Source organism: Serinus canaria, chromosome 7, assembly GCF_022539315.1.
Source record: "Serinus canaria isolate serCan28SL12 chromosome 7, serCan2020, whole genome shotgun sequence".
Lineage (NCBI taxonomy): Eukaryota > Metazoa > Chordata > Aves > Passeriformes > Fringillidae > Serinus > Serinus canaria.
Genome location: NC_066321.1, coordinates 29,575,908 through 29,599,861, shown reverse-complemented (window position 1 = coordinate 29,599,861; position 23,954 = coordinate 29,575,908). Strand labels below are relative to the sequence as shown.

The 23,954-nt window shown below is 43.3% G+C and overlaps 1 protein-coding gene across 5 annotated transcripts in view; it reads left to right on the top strand.

Moving 5' to 3' along the window:
- Positions 1–23,954, top strand: part of MYO1B (myosin IB) — a 107,337-nt gene that overhangs the window by 9,737 nt on the left and 73,646 nt on the right. For all 5 annotated transcript variants that reach the window (XM_050976969.1, XM_050976967.1, XM_050976968.1 and 2 more), the window contains 2 exons: positions 5,844–5,984; positions 19,027–19,142. In XM_050976969.1, the coding sequence (XP_050832926.1) occupies positions 5,850–5,984; positions 19,027–19,142 (251 nt within the window). In that variant the 5' untranslated portion in view covers positions 5,844–5,849. The remainder of the gene's footprint in view (positions 1–5,843; positions 5,985–19,026; positions 19,143–23,954) is intronic.

Below are 23,954 nucleotides of genomic sequence, written 5' to 3'. Positions count from 1 at the left end.
GTAATATCCATGCTAATGTTATCCCAACCACTGGGAGAAAAATAACAGAAAGTAGCCTCAGAGAAATGCAAACACAGCCCCCTCAGGCTGCTGAATTAGTTGAGTTTGGTTTTTTCAAGGAAGAGAAAGAGGGCAAAGCTGTATCCTCTGCAAACATGGCTCATGTGATTTTGGTTTTGTGGTAAGGTACTGTGCACCTTTTTGGTGACACCAGAGTTGTTCACAGTCTCACCATAATGTGAACAGAGGCATGAGAGGCATCTCTCTCACTTCAGGGGAGATTACTGCTTAGTGTGGGTCGGCACCAAGCTGTAAATAAATGTAAAAATAAAAACCACCCCACCCCCACACCTAAACAAAAACCCTAAAACCCCCCAACAAGCCCCAAAGAACTTCAGCACCAACCAAACCTCTCACTTCTGCCTTTTTGAAGAACCTGAGTCCTGCTAATGAAGGAAGTTTCATCCCCTGTTCACATCTGGAGGAGATGATGTCCCAGCAAACATTTTGTACATGTCCTAATGCAGGCTCATTATCCCACTAACTGCAGTCAAGTCTCCGTTGTTAAACTATTAAAAGATGATATTGTCTCAGTGGTTGCAGCTGTCTGTTCAACAGTACCTTGAGTGGCCTGATTCTTTCTTGAAAATTCCCCAATCTTTAGAGAAATGTGTGGTGTTTGGGAGCAGAGGCCAGTGGAGCATTGGTTTCTCCTGTGGAATTCTCTGGTCAGATCTTCTGTCATCTAAATTGCAGTCACTGGTGCGAAGCTGCCCTAATCTGATGTTGCTGAAGGGCTGTTCCCATTTAGCTGATGCTGAATGCAAACATTCCTGCGGGCCCGGTACAAACCCACCCTGGAATGCCGCGTTTTCCTTTTGTAATTCACCAGAGCCGTTGTTGTGCAGCGCTCAAGGAAACCAGGTACGCGTGTGTAATGCTCGGTGCCCACGGGAATGTGAGGGAGGTGGCACAAGGCTTCAAATAACAGCTCTTGCTCCGTAGGTAAGGTGTGAGAAGCATTAGCTAATTCAAAACTCTGAATTATAAACTTTTCCAGTCTGGAAAACACCGTTTTGTGCAGCAGGACTGTGAGAAAGGAAGGAATTCAGAAGCTATCCAGATGCTGGCGAAACCAAAAGGAAAGACGGAGAGTCAGAGGAAGCCTTTTAGTTCTTTGAGTGCTTTTACTGATGTTGTGATATCCATTAACATTCCTTCCTGAAATTCGTCTGTCACGTTCCTCAAGTCCATTTTCTTGCAGGAAAAGCAGTGGGCTGCAGCATCGAGCTGTTTTCTGCTCTTTTCCACAGGACATGGATGTGTCAGAGCAGCAGCTGGGAGCGGGCACAGCTGGGCAGGAGGGTGCAGGTGTTCCTGCAGAGCAGGTGGGAGCGGGCTGGAGGGAGAGCAGGGCTTTCCTCTGGATGCTATCCACTCTTTTTCCCCCGTGCTGATGTCGGGAAATGCAGCTCTGTGTGAAGAGGGCATTGTCACAGCTCAGCTGCACAATCTGCCTCAGTTTGCCTGGTGAACCAGCACAGGGCGTTTCCAATGAACTTCCACCTTTGGGGCATCAGCTGATGAGGACAGGATAAATTTAAATCCTGCTTCTTGCTAAATTGGCACTTAGTCTTGTCATGAGCAGCGGCCTGAGATGATGGTGGCAGCCCCTTTTGGTTTGGTTTTGTTCAAGTAATGGCATTGTGTCCCTGGCTGCTTTTTGCAGCAGTGGCCTGTCAATGTCCCCACCTTGGCTGGGCTGATAGCTCCCGACAGAGAAAACAGGGAAAGGGTGGGCAAGCATAATTACAGCCTGACAGGGGCTCAGGGTCAGACCTGGAGCATGAAATCAGCTTGAACTCCACTGTTGAATTACTGATGTTGCACATTGTCCCTGGTAAGACTTAGGAAAAGGGGCTTATCTTCTACAGCAAGCTGGTTGTAGTGAAACCAAAGGCTTGTGGTGTTTTAATTTTTTGTGGGGTTTGTTTTTAAAGAATCAGATCTTGAAGCATATGTGAGTACATCTGTGTCACTTTTGATGGTAGGGAAATTGTCCTCTTGCTACAATGCCTGGAAAGAAAACAAAAAAGCCCAGCCACCTCTGCAGAGCAGCAAACTCTTGAGTGTGAGCTAAGGAGTGCACAGCTGTAGGAAGCTGCTGACAATTGTTGCTGTTCTGCTGCTGGAGGGTGATGTGGAAAACCTGGGACAATTCCATGAGGTGCTGCATGCCAATAACAGGGCATGACTTCATTTCCCCCGTGGAGAATGTGTACATTTAATTGTACAAGGCTTAGGGGGTTTTGCCTGTTCTCTGCATTCTCTTCTATTTATAGCTGTCATTAGCTCCTTTTCCAGAATGGCCAATGATAGGGCTTGCTGTGGCTGTGATTTTTAATTTGCCATCCTTGTGGCCAAGAGGGGCAAGAAGGTTTTAGATTCAACTGAAAATCTAAATTTTATCCCAATCCCAGGCACTGCAAGCAGTGGATACAACAGTGTGTGTTTTAAAAGGCTCTCTGTGGTGTGGGAGTGTGTGGATTAAAGCATTTTAAAGACACAGCCTGCCCAGCACCTCTCCTCCCAAGCATGATGTCCAACATAAAACAGATCAAACTGTGAAAGATTACTGAATTGACTTCTAAAATATTTTTCTGAGAATGGAAACATGTTGCAAATGTTCTCACTCCATTGAATTTAAGGCTTAGATATGAAACCAAGGGGAGGAAGAACAGATTTGACAACTGCCTACAGAAAAAAGGAGATATTTTGAAATGCTGCTGATCTCCCCTTTAGGGACAAGAAGGGTAAATTTGGGAGAAGCCTCAAGTGGTAAGTGGGTATGGGTGAGAGCAGAGAATGCTGAAGGAAGAATCTGATCCTCCTGGTCTCTCGGGCACTGGGAGCAGGTTCTGGTCCCATCCCTCTCAGATCTGGTTCTTGTAAATGGTTCTTGAGTAGCATTCATCTTTTTGAAGGTGTATGAATACTCCAAAAGTAGAAACCACTTGCTTTTATGTTTGCCACTGCTTCCCAAACTGTGGTGAGCACGCTGTCAGCAGTGCTGATGGGAAATATTAACAGCTGCAAGGCATCTTTGGGTGTATGGCAAATACTTGGACATGGATTTGGATTGCATTTCTGAGCTGCTTTAAAGTTTAGCCATGTAATGTTGCAATTTTTTTTTTCTGTGTAGTGTGCTGATTTTTGACCTTTTTTATAAAGCTACTTCTAAAGTTAGCATTTGGTATTTTGAAAGTGCTGTGCATGGATCTTCTACTACATTCTTCTAATAGATTAATTTCAGTCATTAAGTCCTATTTAATTGATTAATTTATGTTTAAACGTTGTTGGTTTCTCTTAGCAATGCTTTTTTCCCCCCTCAATTTTTACCTCAGACAGACAACCAAATTATCCACAGGCTGGATTTTCCTTTGTTAGCTAAACCAGAGCAGGGATTAAGATTGGATTCCACCAAAGCAAAGGCCAACAATGCTGCCAGGGAAGAATACTCCTGAATCATACATAAGTGCAGGAGGCAATCTTTAATGGATTTTTGCAAAGGCTAGGCTGTTGAAAATGGCTTTGTAGCAATCAGTGTTAAATATGTTGTTTCAGCCTGTTCAATTTTTTCATCATTTGGGTCTCTAATATTTTCTAGCTCACAAGCTGATGAAAAATATTTTCATCATACAATACTGTAAATTATCGTAGAAAAAAACAAGCTGAAAATGAACCTTTGACCATAAAATGGAACTTTCCCAATATATTGACAAGTCAATATCTGTACACAACTTTTTGATCCAACTTATAATAGTTGATATAGTGTCTTCCTGCACCTCTTCTGCAAAGCATGGCACTGCATTTGGGAATACATGGATGTTTTCGATGGGTTTGGCTGCTCTTGCTCTTGAAATTCCCAAGCAGTGATGCATGAAGTGTGGTAGATGGTATGTAATTTCACAATGGTAAATGAGGTATTGTACTTAGAACTTAAATTTTAGGTTTCAATTGCCCTTATTAGGATTTTGTGTTGGCTTTTTTTATATATTTGGCCACAAACCCATTATTTAATAAATTCCATACTTGAGAAGGGCTTTATTTTTTCAGCCTTCAAAAGTTATTTGAGCATTAGTTGATGTATGGGAAGTAATTAGGTCACTGAAACAAGATTGGTAGTTTAAAGAATTTGTCTTAATGGGATGCAGAAGTTGAAGTGATACCTCTGAAAAGATTCTACGAATGTTTAAAATTTTTTTGGTGGTTCAGAGGGGTGAACTTTTAAGAATAAAAGTATCTTTCACTACAAAGAAATTTGTCCAGTGTTTCTGTTTAAAATAAATGCTCTTTTGTTTGTTTAGCAGAGTTGACTCAGCTTTGGTTGGTTACCATAGTTCAGCACTGTTTTTGCATTTCCATGTGAATTTCTAGTAATTCCCAGGCTTGGTTCAGGTTTTGGGGATCTTTTTGTGTTGCTTTGTTAGCTGCCTGTGGAGCTGTGCTTTGGAAAAACATCAAGCAAGACTTAAGTCTTGATCTTAAAATCCCTCAGATGTCACTCACTGATGAAAACCATCACATGGCTTTTAGTGAAGCAGTGGCTTCAGGGAGAAGGGAGAGGTGAAGGACTTTGCTTGTTTTAAATTAGTGATCTCATGGAGAGGTATTATGGCAGGGTAGCACTGGTTATATGAGGTGATAGCTGCTCAGTGGCACTTTGGAAAACCAGAAAAAACATTTAGAATTAAAACACGCAGCAGTGGTTGGGGCACCAAGGAGAGCCTGGTAGCACTCTGTAGCTGGGAGGGGACAGCTGACTGGTGAAGCTGAGCTGCTGTTTTGTGTGGCTGTAGCTGTGCAGTGCCTGGTCCTGGTCTGTGTGGCCAGCCAAGCTGTTCTCTCACCTCTGGCTCCCCGTTTGCGGTCGCTGCCGTGAATCCGCCCGTTTTCCAGGCTCCTCGTGGGAGCTGAAAGCAGTGACTGTGTGCCCAGAGCTCCTGAGGAGCGTTTGGACTGGAGGGATAAAAGGCTGGGAGGATCAAATAAGTGCCAAGTTTTGGCCTGACCTTGACTTCTTTGTCTAAATGACTTCCTTTATCAGGCTTGCTTACTTTGTTTTGTTTGATCCTGGTCCCCTGCTCAAGCCCAGCTTCTGCCCTTTGCCGCTCCGGCTACATTCGTGCAGTGTATACAATCCCCTTATCAGCTGGGTTGTTGCTGCCCCGTGAAAATGTTCTCTCCAGCAACAAAATTACAAGTAAATGAAGTAATTTGGTAGCTTCATGTAGCCAATACCGGTGCTGTTCTACTTTAGAGCCCCGGGTTCATGAACTAAGATCAAATAGTGTGGTTTTTGTCTCTGAGAGGGTTCACTGCGTTGGTTCCCATTTCAGTATTCATGGAGTTGGAGAAATGCAAGTAAGGATGAAAAAGACACTCAGATTAGGTTTACTGACAAATTTAAACCTTAATCTGAAGGTCCTGATGGAGCTTTTGATAAAACACAGACTTACATGCACTTGGACATTGAGTTGAAGTGAATACTGTGGTTTTGGTGCCCAGTGGAATCTTCATTCCTGTTTCTAGGAGTCTCCTGTTTAATATAAAGTGGACCAGATGGCATCGTTGACTATTAGAAGTTAAATTTTGGAATCATGTAGACTGCCTGGGCTAATGCACTGACTTTTAGAATGTCCCTTGGAAACATAACTGTAATGTAGTGTTCTTTCAACTTTTATTCCTGAAGTCGTGTTGCTAGATAATGCTGTGAATAATTAGAATAACCTTGAGCTAACCTTTGCTGTTTGTTTTATTCTTGTTTCTTTTGTTTTTCCCAGGACAAAATGGCCAAAATGGAGGTCAAGACATCGCTTTTAGATGACATGATTGGGGTGGGAGATATGGTTCTTTTAGAGCCTCTTAATGAAGATTCCTTCATCAACAACCTGAAGAAGCGCTTTGATCACAATGAAGTTTATGTGAGTATATGTTAAAAAATAACATCCTATGGGGAGCTATGCTGCCATTCTTAAGATATGTGTTTATTTATAAGAATACACACAGACTGAGTGCCTGAGCATTATCTATTGTATTAGGGATGTTTTAAACCTTACTTGTGCTGTAGTCTTTCCTGTACTGCATTCTTTGCATTTGATCTTCCCCATCTGGGATATTGTTCCTTTTTTTTTTTTCCTCCATTACACGACATGGGAGACCTCTGATTTTCATAAAGAACAGTTCCAGAACTGCTGCTGGCAGTAACTTTGATGCTCCTCTTGTCAGAGGGCATCACAGTTATAAATAATTCATTTACAGGGCAGGCACTTCCAGGATGTTAGAGCAGGCTGAAGCAGAAACAATACATGCTCAGAATATGCTGAGGGTAACTTAAATATTGCCTGCTATCTTTGATTTGCAAAAGGGTTGTGTTTATTACAGTGGTTGGGGTTTAAACTAAGTACAATGAGCTTGGATATATGTGGAAGTAATCAAAGTCTTCAGGCATATTAATCTCTGAGTGATGATCACAGGAGAGATGTGAACTGGCAGCTGAAGCACAGGCAGGGAATGAAGAGGCAAATGGTGATTCCAGTTAAGCCTTTCATTTCCTGCTTCATCTCTTTGTTCCACTCTTGCTAAAATGTGCATGGTATTGTACCTGTTTTATTGCTTGGAGTCTGTGAACTTAATGGTTCCTAGAGACTTTCCAGGGCTGCTGGTGAGCCTAAATATTTAAGCCAAAGTGTATCTGTGATCTGCAAGCAATTGTGTCTGCAGCTTACTCAAATCAAATAGGTGCTCTGTAGTTAATTATAATTTAGCCTTCCCTCCCCTTTTTAATTTTTGGTGTGATTATATTTTTCATTCTTGCTGAGCATTTGAACCATGATGGTTTCATTATACTGGAGATTGAAAAGGAGAAGGTATGGGAAGATCTGTGGTGTTTTTGTTTGGTTCTTAGTTATAGTCTGGGCTTTTCTACCTCTGCTATTCATTGTCTGCCATGTCTTTCTTCTCAATTTTTTGTTCCACCAGGCCTGCTCCCTTTTCTGGGCACATTAGGTTGGTAGTGCACAGCTGCTCCTAACTGCTAGTGTACCATCTCCACCCATTTGCTCCTTCAGGTTGTACTGACAATTTAAATTAAACAATAAAATTAGATTAAGGAAAGACTCTCAGTATCCATGAAAACCTCGTTGAAGTAGAAACCAAAACTATGTATATTTGTGGAAACATTTTTTTTCCTCAATGGTTAAAAAAATTAACCTTTTTGTTTCAAAGGTATAACAGAAGTTTAAGAGTTAAATTTGCAAAACTTTGTGTCTTGAATTTTCCTTGTTCCTTGAGAATGGGTTCTGTTCCCTATGGATAACCCTTGGATGTTGATACAGACAGGTGGATATCAGACTTCTCTTTTCTGCTCTTTCATCTTGTTTCTGGCAAATCCTTCATTTCCAATAACTGCAGTGGCTGCCTCTTCTGGGATTCAGAGGTTTTTTTTTCCAGCCAGTGGCTTGTATGCTTAATATGTTCCACATCAGTTTTAGGGTTAATACTCTATTCCTAGTGCCTGCAGTAACACTGGGTGATTCTGAATCATCCCACTCCATTTAACTCCAGGAAATATGAAGGAAAAGAAAAGGAAAGAGAGATTAAAGGAGGCAGGAGCACCCAGCCCAATCTTTGGGTCATATTTGAAAGTTTTATTTAAAGCTTTAAAGATGCAGACCTGTTCTCTGAGGGCACCCTGGGCTATGCAGTTTCTTATGAAGGATTGCTATAAATCTTATGCTAGTGGATTTCTCCAGGGGGGGTTTAGTTTGTTTGTTTTTCCAGTCAGCTACTATGGATTGCATTTAATTACATGTTTCTGCTTTATTCAGACTGGATAGGGTTTTTTTTTCTTGAAAGGAACTGAATGTTTTAATGGCAAATGGGTGTTCTATTTTGTTGTTATCTGCTGTTATGAGCTAGCTGACAACGTGTGTTCAAACACACATTTCTTTGAGATGGTGACAGTGAAGCGTGGATTTCCCCCCATTTCTGATTCTGCTGCACCTGGCACTGATGTGCAATTAAATTATCTGTATTATGTTCTTGGGTAGGTGATACCAGGTGCCACCTTTCCCTAGCAGTGTGGGATCCTTTGGCGTGCAGGTGGGAAAGTCTGTTTTTTCAAGGTCTCACAAGTTGTGTGTGTGAATCCACAACCTGAAGGCCAAATGTCACAGATCTTTGCAAATAAGAATTAAAACATTCACTGCATACAATGGTGGAAAAAAAGAGATGTTCATGCCTGTGCCACATCCTGCTACCAAGTATGCAAGTCACTTGGCTTGTGATGCTGCATGGTTTTATTCACCAAATCACTTGAGGAATATTGTCTCCCCTCCCCATCAGCTGAGTTCTGCTGCCTTGCACATTTTCATGTCTCTGTTGCATATTTTAGAAAATTTGTAAAACAGTAACAGTTGGAATGGTGCTCGCTGTAACAACCATGTGAATTTTCAAGTACAAACTCTTCTCCACCTTCTCCTTGCTGCCACCACTCATGGCAACTACACTTTGCATTTCTGGTTTTAGACTCTGATGGGGACAATGGAGCCTCTGTACACCTGGAAGTAGGGCTTGTTTTGCCATGTAAAATCTGTAGTTTGCATCCTGGGGAAGCCAAATTGCACTATTGAAGAGCTGCTGCTGGTGCTTAACCAAGACTGCAGATTTCTGCTCCTCCAACCAACTGCATGGAGAAATGGACCTCTCAGGATCCTTTCAGAGGGCAGTAGGAATGGATTTGCCCTTTAATGGCTGAGCTGTGGGCTTAAGTTCAGCCCTCATGTCAGTATTCCACTGCAGGCATTGCCAGAAGTTGTGCTCAAGTTGAAAGAACAAAGCCAAGCTGCAGCAAACCAGGCTTACCCAACATGGTTTTCTAAGCTGTTTCCTGCAGACTGAAGGCTCTGTCTGTGCTACATATGTTAGTTTTTAAAGGGAGTTGTAACCTTCAGAAGGATTTGTTGTGAGGAATGAGACCTTTGAAGATGCTGTGAGGTTGGCCAGATGGTGCACGATGGTGTCAGCCTGGCTTGGTGGGTAAACTCACTGAGGGGACCTAGAGAGAGATGGGCACAAGCTTTTTGGTAAAGCCTGCTGCGAGAGGATGAGGGATATTGGTTTCAAACTCAGAGGGTAGATTTAGACTAGATAATAAGCAAAGAATTTTCTTTATGGTGTGGGTAGTAAAACACTATCCAGAGAGGGGGTAGTTGCCTCATCCCTGGAAACATTCAAGGTCACCATGGAGATGGATTCTGAGCAACCTGATCCAGTTGGAGATGTCCCTGCTTATTGCAGAGGGGATTGATTGGGCTACAGACCTTTAAATATTCCTTCCAACCCAAACTCTTCTGTGATTCTATGAGATGTGAGGACCAGGTTGAGCCATCAGTGAGCAATGCCAGACCTCTCCCCTCCCCATAGCAAAGATGGCAAGATAGTTGGGCTCATTCCACTAGAAGTGTTTTTGCCTTTTCCCGGTTTTTATGTTTGATGCTGAATGTTTGATGTTGGAGATCCTAGTGCCAGCTCCATGTGCCCCTTTGAAACTCCAGGTCTGCTCCACCAGAGCTCCCTTTGCAAAAGCATTTAGCTCTGGATCCTCTGATGGCCCTTTTGCATCATCCCAGGCACTGTAAGCCCCTCAAGAACAATGGCAAAGTTTTATGCCATGGTGCAAACGTGGCAATGAGCTCCCTCCTGAGAGAGAGGGAGCAGACTGTGGCCTGATTACCTGTTGTTCAATTTTATGTGTATTTGGTGGGAAGTTTAATAGACTTGGGTGTTGTGTTACATCCTAGAGCGCAAAGCTGGAGGCTGAGCCTATAAAAATAAGCATGAAGGCTGGTGGAGCTGGAGTTAGGCCAAATGTTCTACTAAAGACCATCAGATTCTGCAATAATCTCATGCTGAGTGGCTTTGGGAGGGGGAGGGTTTGTTGGGTAGCACGCGTGTGTTAATTGGAAATGGGAATCTTAGAGTTTAGTCATGTCTGGAAATGTCTGAGGTATGTCTGACCAAGAAAAATCTCATTAGAAAGCTGTAATTGTTTATTATATTGTTTTTGCAACTCTTAAACTTTACATTGATAAAATTTGCATTGCTGTTCCACAAAAGCTCTTTTCTGTAGCTGCTGGTAACAAAAGCCCGTGGGAGTCTTTCGTTAACTTTACAAAGTAAAACGTGGCTCATGGGCAATGCATTAGCAAGTAGGAAAGAATCCCACAATGTTGATTATTTGAAGGTTTCAGGGAGCAGCTTGTCTGGTTAAAATGTGTGACCTGCAGACCGCATGGAAAACCTTAAATACATTCATAAAATTCAGTTTGTGTGTGATTGATGAATTTTTGACTTGTTCTGTTGAACTCCTTGTCATAAGATTTGTTTTTTTTTCTAAGTTGGCTGAAATATGCTCGCCCAATCCGATTCAGCAATTATTTTTCGTTTGCAGTTTGGGATGCTGACAAATGTGAGGGGACATCTGTCTATATCTGCATTTACAGTGCCTCATGAATGGTAGAGATTTTGGATAAAATGTAGTATTTGTGCTGGTCTGAAACTTATTTTTATGCTGGTTTGTTGCTTTGTGAGACATGTGGAAGTGTCAAGGGAGGTGTGAGGAGTCTGGAGGGGAGTGGAGCTGCGTAGGCTCACAGGAGTCAGCCTTTAGAGGTCAGATATGGCTTTATTCTGCTGCCCTGCACATTTTTCCCAACAGTTATGTTGTTTCTTGAAGTCTTCCCAAATTTGCAGAGGTCAACATTTTGTTCCTTACAAGAAAATGTTTGTTTGCTTTTTGTTCTTACAGCAAAACAGAATCTTTCTCTGATGTCAGCGTTTAATTTGTATTTTCTGGTGCGTGGAGTTTGTGGGCTGCTTTGGGCAGCAGCAGTCTTATGTTAATGAACATTTGTTGTTTTATCACTGAAACATTAAATATTTGGCATTCCAGGGTAACAACTCTGTTCTATCTGTTTGAGGTACCATCCTTGTGGCTGCCTTTTGCTGGCATGGCTGTTGTCCTGTGCTTGTTTCAGAGACTGAGCTGCTTCCTGTTGATCTCGACTGCTTTAATATTTTAGGGTTAACCTTTTTGGCTTTGACTTGCCTTTACTCCCTTGTGTCTGTCTATGCTATTGATTCATCCCATTTACAACCACCTTGGATTATGTAGGACTTCACTGAATTGCTGTGGAGTGCAGTGGCTTTGCTCCTGCTGCACTCCTGCCTGGCATTCCAAATGCTGCATTTGCAAGAGCAGGGTAGGGAAGACATTGATGGGAATGAGACCAACCATCCTGGTTTGCACCAGCCTTGGGTGACCATCCCCTTGATCCTGTGGAGAAGAAAGTCTTGTTGTGTTGGGAAACACAAATGCAGCTTGCTGGGAAGATCTGTGTGGCAGTAGTAACTGAGTGACTGCTGAAGTCCAATTTTATTCTCACTTTCATTCCCTCCCGATGCCAGCATGATCATGTTCACCTTTGAAATGTTGTTGTTGGGGCCAGTGGGGTCCTTGGCTGGGTTTTGACGAGGGCTGTTGTCCCCTGTGGATTTTGGGTACGTCACAGCTGCATGTGTGCTGCTGGTGGCAGGACTGTGCCCTGCTGCTCCTGCAGCAACATGCATGAGAGCCTTTCCTCCTGCCAGATCTGACCCTGCTCTCTTGTACTTTCATGTGTTTATCCAGCAAGTCCATCCTGGGCTGCTGGTCTCCCTTTGGGACTTTGAGGAGTGGCAGGTATGGTGGCTGTCCAGCTCCTTAAAGGCAGATGGTTTGAGAGCTGGACCAGAGCAGCCATCCCTCCGCCTGTGATGGGAGCCCAGGGGACCTGAGCTTCCTCCCATCTCCTTCTCTTCCTCCCTTGGGGAATGCCTGTGTCGATTTGAGCAATTTTCCCATCAGTGCCTCAACAGTTTTGCCCTTTGAGGGAAGCTACTGAGTTTTAGTAATAATATTGTTGCAGCTGCCACAGGCTAGGACCTTGAAGCCCGCTGCTTCTTCAGATGTGAAGAAAGGCTTCTGTGCCCAAGGCACATCTTTTCTGTGATAGCTTGTGGCCTAAGAAGTATTCTGCCTCCCTGCAAAACTTGCTTTGCTTTGTTATCTAGATAAAAATCCTGTGGGTCCTCTGGCCCTTCGCATCAGCCTGCTCTGGCAAAACAAACTTCATAACTTGCCCAGAGTCAGGAGTAAAGATTTTCACAGCAGGTTGGCTGCTTTTTACCTTGAAGTGCTTTGTGGGAGGAGAGTTATTTATCTCAAGGCAGTGCTTTGTTTCCTTTCCTTTTTGTACGGCTCCCACGATTCTGAGCCTCGTGTTTGAGGCACTGCTTGTAGGGCTCCGTGCAGTATTTGCATGAAGGAGTAAGAAAACAGTAATAAGGATCAGAGAAAACTGAATGCATGTGGTGGGCTGTGTGTAGGGGTCTTCTCCTCCCCTACACATCTTTCTTTTTTGCCTCTGATGTGATGCTTTGAAAAAAGAGAGGAGAAAGTGTAGGAAATGCCTCTAGTTACCGTGTTAGCTTTGCCTCAAAATATTGTGTTTTTCTTCACTAAGGTGATGATGACATCTGGGGCATTTATTGGTGGTTTCAGTGCATGTTATATGAAACCAAAACACTAAAGGAAGATTAATGAAAGACTGAGAAATGAAGAAAAAGAAGCAAAAGTGTCCAAGGGCTGTAAAAACCTGAAGAGCATAGGATAGCCTTGGCTGCAAGAGGACAGAAAGTTCCCCTTCTCTCCCCCCACCTTTCAGGAACATTTTGGAATGAGTGCTCTCACTAATGTTTTCACCAGTGGCTTCTTGGCACAGACATATCCAATCTCCAGCTACTGCTTGCTTCCAGAAACAAATCTTTCTCTTTTGAAAAGTGGGCAAGCACTGATGTTTGGGGGTGTTTAAACACTGCTGTGAAGATTCCTCGTGCCACCTTTGAGTTGACTTCTTCATTGCTCATTTTCAGGTTTTACCTGTATTTGTATCCTGTGCAGCAGCTCTTCTTGTTTGTATAAATCATCCCAATTAATAACATATTCATATTCACTAATAACAACCCTGGAGTCTGTCATGGTGATATTGCAGTGTTCACTGAGCAGGGCAGAGATTTCTGTGCCCTCCAGAAGCTCAGAAGTGAAACCCGATCGCTCGCGCATCCGCCAAGGGTGCTCGCTCCGACTTGCAGTGTGGGTGTCTTCTGCCAAATGAGCTGCTCTTACTCCAGGGCTTGGATCTCAAACAGCTTGCAGAGCAGTTAAGGGCTTCATCCTGGCCACTGCTGGGTGCCCACAGCCTGTCCAGGCTGCTGCTGCTTGCGTGGTGCCTTGCAGGATCAAGCCCATATCCTCTTTGGCTTAGGTGGGCGTGTGTTGTCATTGTTTGCTCTGGGATGCAAATGTTGGCTTCTGCCTTTGTGTGACCTCTTTGAGCTTTGTTTCTTTAGTCACTATATCAGCCATCGATGTACTTTGTACAGGACTGTTACTTTGTCTCCTCACTTTATTTTCCTTGATTGTTTTTCCCTTCTCATCCCTTCAGGACCTCATCCACTGCTCTTCTGGGTAGGTTTTCTTGACAGTCTTTACTGTCCCATGCAGGTTTTACAAGGCTGCCTGTCCTGGTTAATAACTGCAGTAAGCACACAGAGTAGTTTACCAGGATTGGGGTTTTTTTCTATTACAACATGCAGACTTTGTCCACTATATTTCTGGGACTAAAATGCTGTTTCTGGGAAGGTGGGCTTGAGCAAGAGGGTTTTCATCATCATGGAGAGCAGCCTGTGTTTGTTCAGAAGCCCAGTGATCTATTTCCCTGCTCAGGCTCCCAGCTGACTGAAGCACAAGCAGTGTTGGCCCAGCATTGTTCCAACCTGAAGTGCAGCTGCTCAAAATAAACTCACAGGTGGAGTTTATTTTGTGTGTGCTGCTGTGGAACGGTGCCGGCAAACCCCGGAGTGTTACAGGATGAAATCCACGTCTGTTTGTTTGTTTGTCTTTTTCAAGTACCCTGCCCATCCCTCTCCACCAAGCAATACAAACACCTCCACTGCTCTACACAGGAATGGAGTAAATCAAAGCCCCAGAAACAGCAATGGGCTCAGGTGGTTTTGCTTTTAGTCTTGATGTTGCTCTCTTCCTTACTCTTTTCAAACATCATCCCTTGCAGCTTTATGCTTCCGACCTGAAAAAAAAACAATGGACCAGAGGCATGGAGCATTTGGCTATTGTGTTATGGCCAACCACAATGTAGAACAAATTTGAGCTCACAACGTGATTGTTCAAATAATAGGTGATGTTTTAATACAGTGCTGATCTAGCTGGTAATGCTTATTAAAATGGGAAACTTTAAAACTACAACTTTATAACAAATTTGCCAGGCTCAAAACACTTAGAACATGTAAGTACAGGCTTCCTCTGCCATCTCCTTGGCCTCAGCTGTTCTGAACATGCAGTGGCACACATGCTTAGGAGTTGGCAAGATCCAGAACTGCAGTAGGGCAGGCAGACACAAAGGAAAATGAGTATTATATTAGAAAGATAATTTTCATGTGTCACATTTAAAAAACCGCCCGAAAACCAAACCACAGCTCTCCTCCACCACAATGAACACAGTGCTGGGCAAGCCTTGGTTTTGGATTGATTCCAATTAAACCTAGTCACACTTTTCTTTGATCCTACTTTCTCTCCCATTTCAATGAATCGTTTTGGTGCCACGATCTGAAACTCTTCAAAGATCCAGGAGCCAAATGATTATTTGAGCACAGCCATTGCTAAAGGAATGTGCATTATATATATCTGGAGTATTAAAATTGGCCTGCATAAATGGGAGAATCCAACTAGCAATCTTATTTTACTAAAATGTCTTCATTCCCTATTTCTGCGCTCCAAAGTTTAACAAATTAAATAAATGGAGAGAAGCCTTGTTGCCCCCTGGGCACTTGCCAGGTAGATTTGCACCTGGGGCACTTTACAGCAGGACTGACTTGTGTGCAGCAGCAATTTCTCTGGGCTGTTACAGGCTACAGGAGGTAAGGAGCAGGGGGTTTGTTTTTAGCAGAGCTGACAAAAGGGATGTAGGTACAATTCCAAAAGGCTTGCCACACATCCATGTGGATGTTTAATGTTATGTTTAATGATTTTAACCTCTGCAGAAGGTTGCTTTGCAGAGATTGCCACAGATCCAGAAAAGCCTTCAAGGATACAGAGAGGGTTTTTACAGCAGCCCCAGGTGGACAACATCTGTGCTGCTGCCTCAGCTGGTGTCAGTAGCATTCCCTGGCTTCTGCAGATGCAGTCTCCTCTCTTCTGGCCCTTGGGCCCAGGAGGAAAACCGGCTTTATTAATATACTGTATCCCAGGGTGCGAAATATTCTCCTGTTAGTTGGAGTAGTGCTCTTCTAAAGGATGCCCTTCTTGAGCTGGCCTGCACTGCCTCTATCCTGTGTACCAGATTTTGCTGTGCACCCTGGCAGCAGAGGTGTTTGGGGACCTTTCACTGGGCTCACTGAAAGGTTTCTGCAGCCTCTCAGCTGGAAATGTCCAGTTTATAGCAACAACTTGTCCTAGCCCTTGACTGGGAAGAGGCTGCTGCCTGTACATTTCTCACAAGCAGCAAGAGCCTTGTCACCTTGCTATTTGAGGCTTTTTCTTGAGCCAGTCTGCTTGGGTGAGAAAGGCTCAGAAGGCCTTGCAGGGTCCCTGTAAACTTGAAGTAGCACTAATATCTTGCCCCAAGGGGTTACACTGGCCTCCAGCCCTAGGGGGGGAAAGTGGGACCTCAAAGAGTCTTGGTCATTGCATCTGGACCAGTATTTAGAAGTAACAAACATTAACAGCTTTTCCAGTTGAACTGGAATTTGGAATTTTCTTCCTGCTTGAGGTGTTAACCCCTTATCTGAGCAGGAATGAGTTGTATGTGCTGTTTTGGTGGAGGATGCAGAGTGTGCTGTCCTTTAAGCTGACAGGAATTGGAATGCTCTGTTCTGAAGCAGAGTTGCTGTGCTACAGGAGAGATGCCCTGAGAAATGATGGGTGAGGGTCCTTTTGCTTTGAGTTCTGAGCAAACATGGAATTAACCTCTGTGTGTTGCATTAAAGTAGAAGTTGGGAGGAAGGAGTGTTATCAAGAGTCTAGCTAGCAACACTTCAGGAGCAGCAGATCTCATCCAAGCTTGCGTCAGGAGACCATGTCAAACCAAGAAAGAAATCAAATCTCCTGACTGTGTTCTGTGCATCCATCATCATGAGGCTGCTCTTTTTTCATTTTTGTCCTGAAGCAGGGAAATGCAAGAATCTCTTTTGTCCCTGGGGTGATGTGGAATGGTCTCCCACCACTCCTTCAGCACTGGAATGTTTCTGTGCCTGTCGCTCGCTGGAGGATTTAAGCCATTTATTTTGTTTGTTTATAATAGAGCTCTGGTGGGAAGACAGATGTTATGTGGGAAAGCTATTTTCCGGATCTGCTTATCCCTGTATGTGCAATCTCACAGACCACCAGTAGCAAGTAGCTGTTAGGCACCAGCTTTGAGAGATTGGCATTTTCAGAAGAGGAAATGTATTAGTTCTTATAAGCAGCTTTGCAACAAACCCAATGACTTCTTGGCACACTTTGGCTTGGTGTTTAGAATGGATTGGAGTATGTCTTTGTTTCAACATAGCCATTTGACCTTTTGAAATATTAATATTTTAGGAAATGGCCCGTATTTGTTCATATCTGGCAGCAAAGAGCTGACTTGAGTTCCCAAAATACATTGTCTAAGCAGCACTTAGCTATGAGGAGATGGTTCTAAATAAATCTCATTTAAATGCCCGTGTTCAAAATTAAAAATCAAGGTTTTCACTTTCAGTGATCTTTCTTTATCTTGAAGTCCCAGGGTACTTCAAGGAACTTAGCAATTAAATTGTGTGCTATTATGATAGCAGAACAGGGACAAGTCTTTGTGTTCCAAAGAATTCATGTTTCAAAATATAATGTTTGAGATTTGGCCTTCAGCTCTTTTCTGCTGATACTTTACAGCACTGCTTTCACAACAGGCTGAGCTCACAAATTCCTAAGATTTAGGAGGAAACAATTTATTATTGTTTTATCAGAGAAGAGTCCTAACTGGGCTATCTGTGCACTTGGGAAGTCTAGAAAGCTTCTCACTCTTGGGCATCTGTTGGTCTTGCCAGGAATCTGCAGACTTCCAAATTGCCAAGGCCACATGTGTCGAGAGAGGGCAAAGCAAACTCTGTAGAAAGGCAATTTTAGCATTTCCATCTTGTTCAGCCAAAGAGATTAGGCATAGCTGGAAAATTATTTCCTCCATAGAGGGAGGATGACCACAAAACTAGAACAATTTTTTTCTTTATTTGAAGAACATTTACATAAGCACACACCGCGGCGTGTGCTTGAAAGGAGCAAAACTCTTAATTTTTGGCTGCTTCTGATGCATCCCAGGAGTAGGAAACGCTACAAAGATGAGCTCTGAGAGTCTCTGGAGGCCTCATGCCACCTGTTTTGTCACTGCAGTCTGGTTTATTCCACTCAGTTTGGGACAGAAGAGGCCATGTGAGCTCACAGCTTGCCTGTGCCTGTGTGTGCAATGGAAAATGGGAAATATTCCTCTTCTTGCTTTCTGCTTAGGACCAGATTTAGCAGCATTTAGCAGGAAGTAGCTTTAGGCATGGAAGTTAGATCTGGAAGGGTTGCAACAATTATTATTTTCAATTTCTTATTTCAGCCCTGGCCATAATGTGGTGCTCTACTGAACATGCTGGTCAATAGCTTGGGCTCCTCACACCTCTCCTCCCTTTTCAAAGTGCAAATTACAGTCTTTTCTCTGAGAAATGCTGCAGGGAAAAATCCAAATAGTGTTTGTCAGGTGCTGAGATATCAGCACAGAAGCCCTTTAGAATCATAGCACATTTAAAACAAAATATATAGGGTTTGTTTTTTTTCTGCTGTAGTTCTGCAAATGTAATCCAAGTAATGGGAACCTGTGGTGCTGTGTAGGGCATATACACCTCCCAGGGAGCACTGGTTCCTGGAAAAACCATGTTTCATCAGGTGTCATTTATTTGTTTCACAGTTGTGGAAAGAGATCCCAAACACTTGGGGTTTTTATTAATCTTTGTCAGTATCTGCAGGCAGGGTGGAACGGGGTTTTGGCATTTTTTGCTGCTCAGTGGATTTGGTTGCAGCCCTTGGAGCTGGAGGGAGGCACAGAAAGCTGTGGGATATCTGGCAGTAGGCTTAAGGACTCAAGTTGAGGGTGTCATGAGCATGGGAGTCGTGGTGTCCAGGATGGGTCTGCCTTGAGGGCAGCAGTGCAAGGGCTCCAGCAGAGTGGAACAGCACATTTCTCCCTCTCCTTCCCAAGGGGGCTCAGAGCACCTTTGGAATCTGGAAATGCAAATTGCACTGCACATCTGCTGGGGAACCGTGGCAGGGCTTTGTCTGGCTTCAACCCTGACAGCAAATCTCTCCTTTGACAGAAACCTGCCCAAGGCTGCTCCCCTGCAGGCTTCTTCTGTGCCTGGGGCTTTGGCAGGGGACATGAAATTCCTCCTGGGGAAGGGGGGCACAGCCCAGTGCCAGCCTTGCCTTTTGGGGTTGGTGTGAGTGCAGGGGCTGCAGCAGAGCTCGTGTGACATTTGCCATGCAGATGGAGTCAGTCCTTCGTGAACATCTGTGTCCTCCTGCCTGTCCCTCCCCCAGCTGAATTAGTCACAGAAATATGGTAAGGTTGGGCTTTCTTTTAGAAAATGTTCATAGAGGCTTTCAGTTATGCAGAAATAGCAACTTGGGACCCAACAGAGAGAGTGTCTAAAAGGTGTTTTGGAAAGTATTCATTGCTACAATTAGGCCTTTTTTGTTTGTTTGTTTCCACAAAATTATTAAATGGGCAAATAATATATAAGCAGCAAAAGTATGTCCAAAAGAAAAACCCACAACAATTTTCTCTTTTCCTTTCACAGACTTACATTGGCAGTGTGGTGATATCAATAAACCCCTACAGATCTCTCCCCATTTACACACCAGAGAAAGTGGAAGAATACAGAAACCGAAACTTTTATGAACTCAGTCCTCACATGTAAGTACAGCAAAGAAATTTTGGTTTTCATTCTGTCTGGGAACAGATGGTACCAGCTGTCTCTCTCCTCAAAAGATCTGTTGATTAAAGCAACCCAAACGAAAATCACACCACCACCACTCCCCCAAAATGAATTTTTATTAGCTCAGCCATATTTTAAAGTGAAGTTAAAATGAGTTTCTCTTTTTCTTTCATGCACTTAGGCCCTGCTATGTGCCTTTCAGAGCATTCCTCCCCAACTGTTAGCAGTAGCCAGTATCACAGCATTGTGAAGTAAGCAGTCTGGTTTCAAGGAAATCTGTTTCTTTCCAAGTCCAGATGCCTCCTGGGAGCCTCAAGGTGTTAAATATGTTTGAATCATATCGTGTTACTTTTGATATCTGAAACTCTTCATTTATCTTTGTGCAATGCAGACCAAAGATGAATGCAGAAACGTGTTGGATATGTCTGAATGGTAACTGTAGGAAAATGAAAGCTTGGTCTTCCCTGTGTTGGCTGGAAATGAGCTGAGCTCATTCATAAAGGACAGCCAGAGCACTCCAAATGAATGATGCAAACTCTTTCAGACTGGAATGGGACGAGGTGCTGTTTGCAGGGGTGGGTGGTGTGGCTGAGAGCAAGGTTTGTGCTCTCCAAGGTCTGCATGTTGCAGTAATCCTTTCACCTGGGCAGCTCTGGAGCTGTCCCTCCCCTCAGTGGGACTCTGGGAAGGGGAAGTGTTTCCAGCTGCTTGTCAGCTTGCACCTGACCCTTCAGCCACAGGTTCAGGAGACTTGGTGGTCAGTCAGTGGCCAGATAAGTGTCCAAACAGGGCCATACATTTATACCTCTTCCTTCAGTGGTAACTTCTAGGTGAAATGAAAATTATGTGTGCAAAGTGTTCTGGAAGTTATTTAGTTAACTGATTAATTTTTTTGCCCTAATGCTTCATCTGTCACTCTCCCAGAAGCATAGTCTGAAATGCAAGCAGCCCAATAATCAGATCAAATGAGCTTCTGACAGTTCTTGGACCTCTTGGTTCTGAACTCTGGCTACATTCAGGTTTTCTTTCTTCTCTGTTGTTTAGCAAGCCCAATTGCTTGCTAAATTGACACGGTTCCTTGCTAAAAGAACTTTCTGCTCTGCTAATTTTGTTCAGCTGTGTAAAATTTGCTGTCAAATGATGGAGTATTTTAAAAATAAAACCTGGGAGTTAAAGTTTGTCTGGCATTCTGAAGGTCAGTGTATGTACTTGGTTACACCTTGAATCAAGTATGTAGTGATATATTGATCTCCACATTTTTCTGTCTCTCTTGAGAGATGGTTTTTCAGAACAGAAATGGTCAAGAGTCATTCTTGTGTGTATTATGAGAGTCTGCACTTGGTAGAAAAGTATTTCATAAACATCATGCACCACTAATGACAATAATTGGATGGTCAGGTTCCCACCTGGCAGCAAGGACTTCTGGAGCCCAAACACTAGAAATCCACTTTGAGAGCAAGAGGCTGAAGTGAGAAAATATTGACTTTTAATTTTTGTCATGAGATCTCAATTGCTCGATGGTAATAGATTTTCCTTGCAATTTTGGATAGAGCCCTAGTCAAGAAAAGTGTAGGCCTAATTTGTTTTGGACAGATATGATCTCTTCACAAATTTTCTTTATTGTGTGTTGCTTCTGTGCGAGAGTTTTGTCTTCTGACACCTGCTAAGTGGACAAAATATCTTTAAAAATAAAGGATTAGGAAATAATCTTTGTTATGGTTTCTATTACTGACACATCATTTCCTAACTGTAGAAATATAAAATGATCTTACTTTTTGGTGCCCTTGCTCCCCTTCCCACCTGTCTCTAGATGCTTATGGGAATTGCAGAATCAAGAGAGTCTCTTTTGGCTCTGCTAAAATTGGTGAAATTCTCACCATCTTCAAGAGATGTTTGATATAAAATGAGTGCTGTGTAGGCTGCCTTATGGCATCTCTGGCAAGCCTAAACCATTTCCCATCCCCTTTAGTGTGGAGTTCCTCCTGCTGCACCTAAGGATCTGTGCCAGTCCAGTTGTCCACTCTGGAGCTGGTCCTTGGGTGCTGGTTATAGACCACGAGTGCAGCCAGGCCTGGGCTGCTGAACAGCCTGAGGACAGACTGAGGACTGACAGACTTAGGGATGGGGCTGGCATCATCCCATCCTTGGAGCTGGCAGCTAATTCTAGGGTTGACTGCTCTGGCAGCAGTAGGGCACTGCTAAAAGCAGGGCTCAGGCGTGCCTGGGGAGGCTGCTGCGCTTCCACAGAGACCTTGCAATCTTCAAGGTGGCTCTTTTTTTAGCTGCTCAGGAACTTTAATGAGAAGATACTGCCAGACAAATGGCAATTTGTGGTGTTTGTTCTGCCACGGGGGTAAAACCCCCCCCCCCACTGATTTGTGGAAATGTGCATACTTGGTTTTCTTTGATGTGTAAATCTCTGCTGAGCCATGGACTCTTCTGAAGAACTGATTGTGGGTAAGACCACTGGGAAAGACTTCTGGTTTCTGTTGTAAAGCAAAGTAAAATTCTTGATTGTTTGCAAGGAAACTAATGCATCCAACCTAGAAGGTGTGTCTGGAAATAAAATTAGATATGCTGTGTTCCTTGTTTTAACATCTCTTTTGTATAAATAATGTAACTTTGGTACTAGTGCTAGGTAGAAAAATGCAAGCAATTAATTAAAAAATTTCTGGCAGTGGTTTGGTTAGAGATTGCTTTAGAAACCAGGTCAGCATGGCACCAAAACTCTTTTATTTATGGCACCAAAACTCTTCCATCTCTGTTGGTATAAGAGCTCAAATTCTCCAAGATCTGCAGTTTTGGAGAGAACATTCAGGTTTGGGAAGGCCAGGATTTAAGTGTCAGCGTCTCTAGAGCAATCTCCCATGGGATGTTCCACAGGGACAGCTCTGTATGGAAGATCCTGGAGAACCAAAGTTGTGTTTTATTGGTTTTCCAGGAGTTTTGTGTGAGGTCTAGGCTGGAGCTACCTGTGATGTGGAGAATGTCAGCTGTCCCAGTTAAAGAGCAGCCTTGGCCAGCACAGGGGAGCAGAAGGAAAAAGAGACAGGAGTTTATAATGACAGGAAGGAAATCCTTACCTGTGGAGGAAACACTGCAGGGGGTGAGGGATCTGTTCAGGTGTTTTCTTAGCCATAATCTGCAAGAGGAGGGAGGGAACACCTTGTCCTCTGCTCTGGGTTTCCTCAAGAGCCTCTGTGAGAGTGACTGCTGCTTTCAGTGACGCCAGTTAACACTTAATTGCAGGGCTTGGAGCGGGTTTGTTTCTCTGTTGTTTTTCTTTAAATGATCTCTGGAAACTGGAGTAGGGTCGCAGTCACACTCTGAATGGGCAGCCAAACAGGATTGCTGAGAGGAAGTTTCTGGTCAGGTGATTTTGGATAGCGTTGTAGCTGATAAAATTTGATCCAAGAGGGTTTTATTTTAATGGTTCATTCCTCCCTGAGTGCACTACTGTTGTTGTGGCACCGTGTAATAGAAGTGTTATTTTTCCAGGTCTCCTGGAATGCTTGTTTTCATGGTCTGTGGCTGCTTGCATAGGTGTAATAGGAAGTTTACCAAGCTTTTTAATTGCTGGCTCGTTGTTTTTGTTTTAATGTTGTTAATCTTGCTGGTTTTGTCTTTATCTGCAAGGCAGGATCAAACTTGTCTCTGACTTGGCAGGGCAGAGGATGACATTTCAGTGTTCAAACAGTTTGCTGCTTGATTTGGGCAGTTCTTACACTTCTGTTCTGCTCTCTCAGTTGATGTAATTGCTCTTTCAGCTGATGTAATTGCTGCTTTGCTTACCTGGTGCCTGAGCTCGTCATGAGAGCAAACCAAGCTGTCTGTCTTGCTGTTTTACAGTGATTTTTCCCTGGTGACAAAGGCAGCTGCTGGCATCTTTGAAGTGAATGCAATGGGAAATCAAATAGATTATCATCCCACATGTTTGTAACCATCATGCTGGATCACTTCCCTGCCAGTGACAGATTGGCATTAAGGGGTTGGAGAGTTGGTGCTTTCTTGAATTTTCTGTTTTCACCTTGTCTCCTGGCTGCTGGCAGCTCTCTGTCCCTGGGAGGGAAGGTGGCACGTGGCTTTTTGCTCCCCTTTATGGTCTGAGCAGCCCCACCTGCTTGCTCTGAAAGAATTACAGATTATTTTAAGTTGAGGGACAATGCAAAAGTGGCAGCTGGATTGCCAATGTCCAGCTATGCTCAAATAAGAGTTCAGTCCCTGTGCATTTTTTTCTGGCTGTGCACTGAAGTATTTAGGGTGACATTAGAAATCTGGGGGTGGCTTTTATCAGACCCTTACTGCATTTCCCTCAGGCAATTTGCAGTATATCTTATTTACTTTTTATTGATTCCTTTAAATCGACATTTCTGAAATTTTCTGGATAGTTTTGCATATAAAGCTTTCAAATTTAGACTTAAATTTATGCAGGCAACTCTAGAAAACCTGCTTGCCTTTATATGGGGTACAAGCACAAATATACCAATGTGAAACCTGTTAAAATGCAATAATGAGGCTTTTATTAGTGTTCCTCATTTCAGTTGAAATGTAGATAATGTAGATAATTATTTGGGATACATTATTATTCTGTGGATATCTGCAGTTAACTCTGACAATAGAAATGGATACAATTTGCTGTTTCCTTTTCAATTTTTGAGCCAATGTAAATGCTGAATGTAGAAGTTAGATTTTTGCTTCTGGCTCTCTTTTTTTTTTTTTTTTTTTTTTTTTTCTGGTGCTAAAGGATCAGATGTCTTCAGATACACCAAGGTTTCAGTAACTCTTTTTCC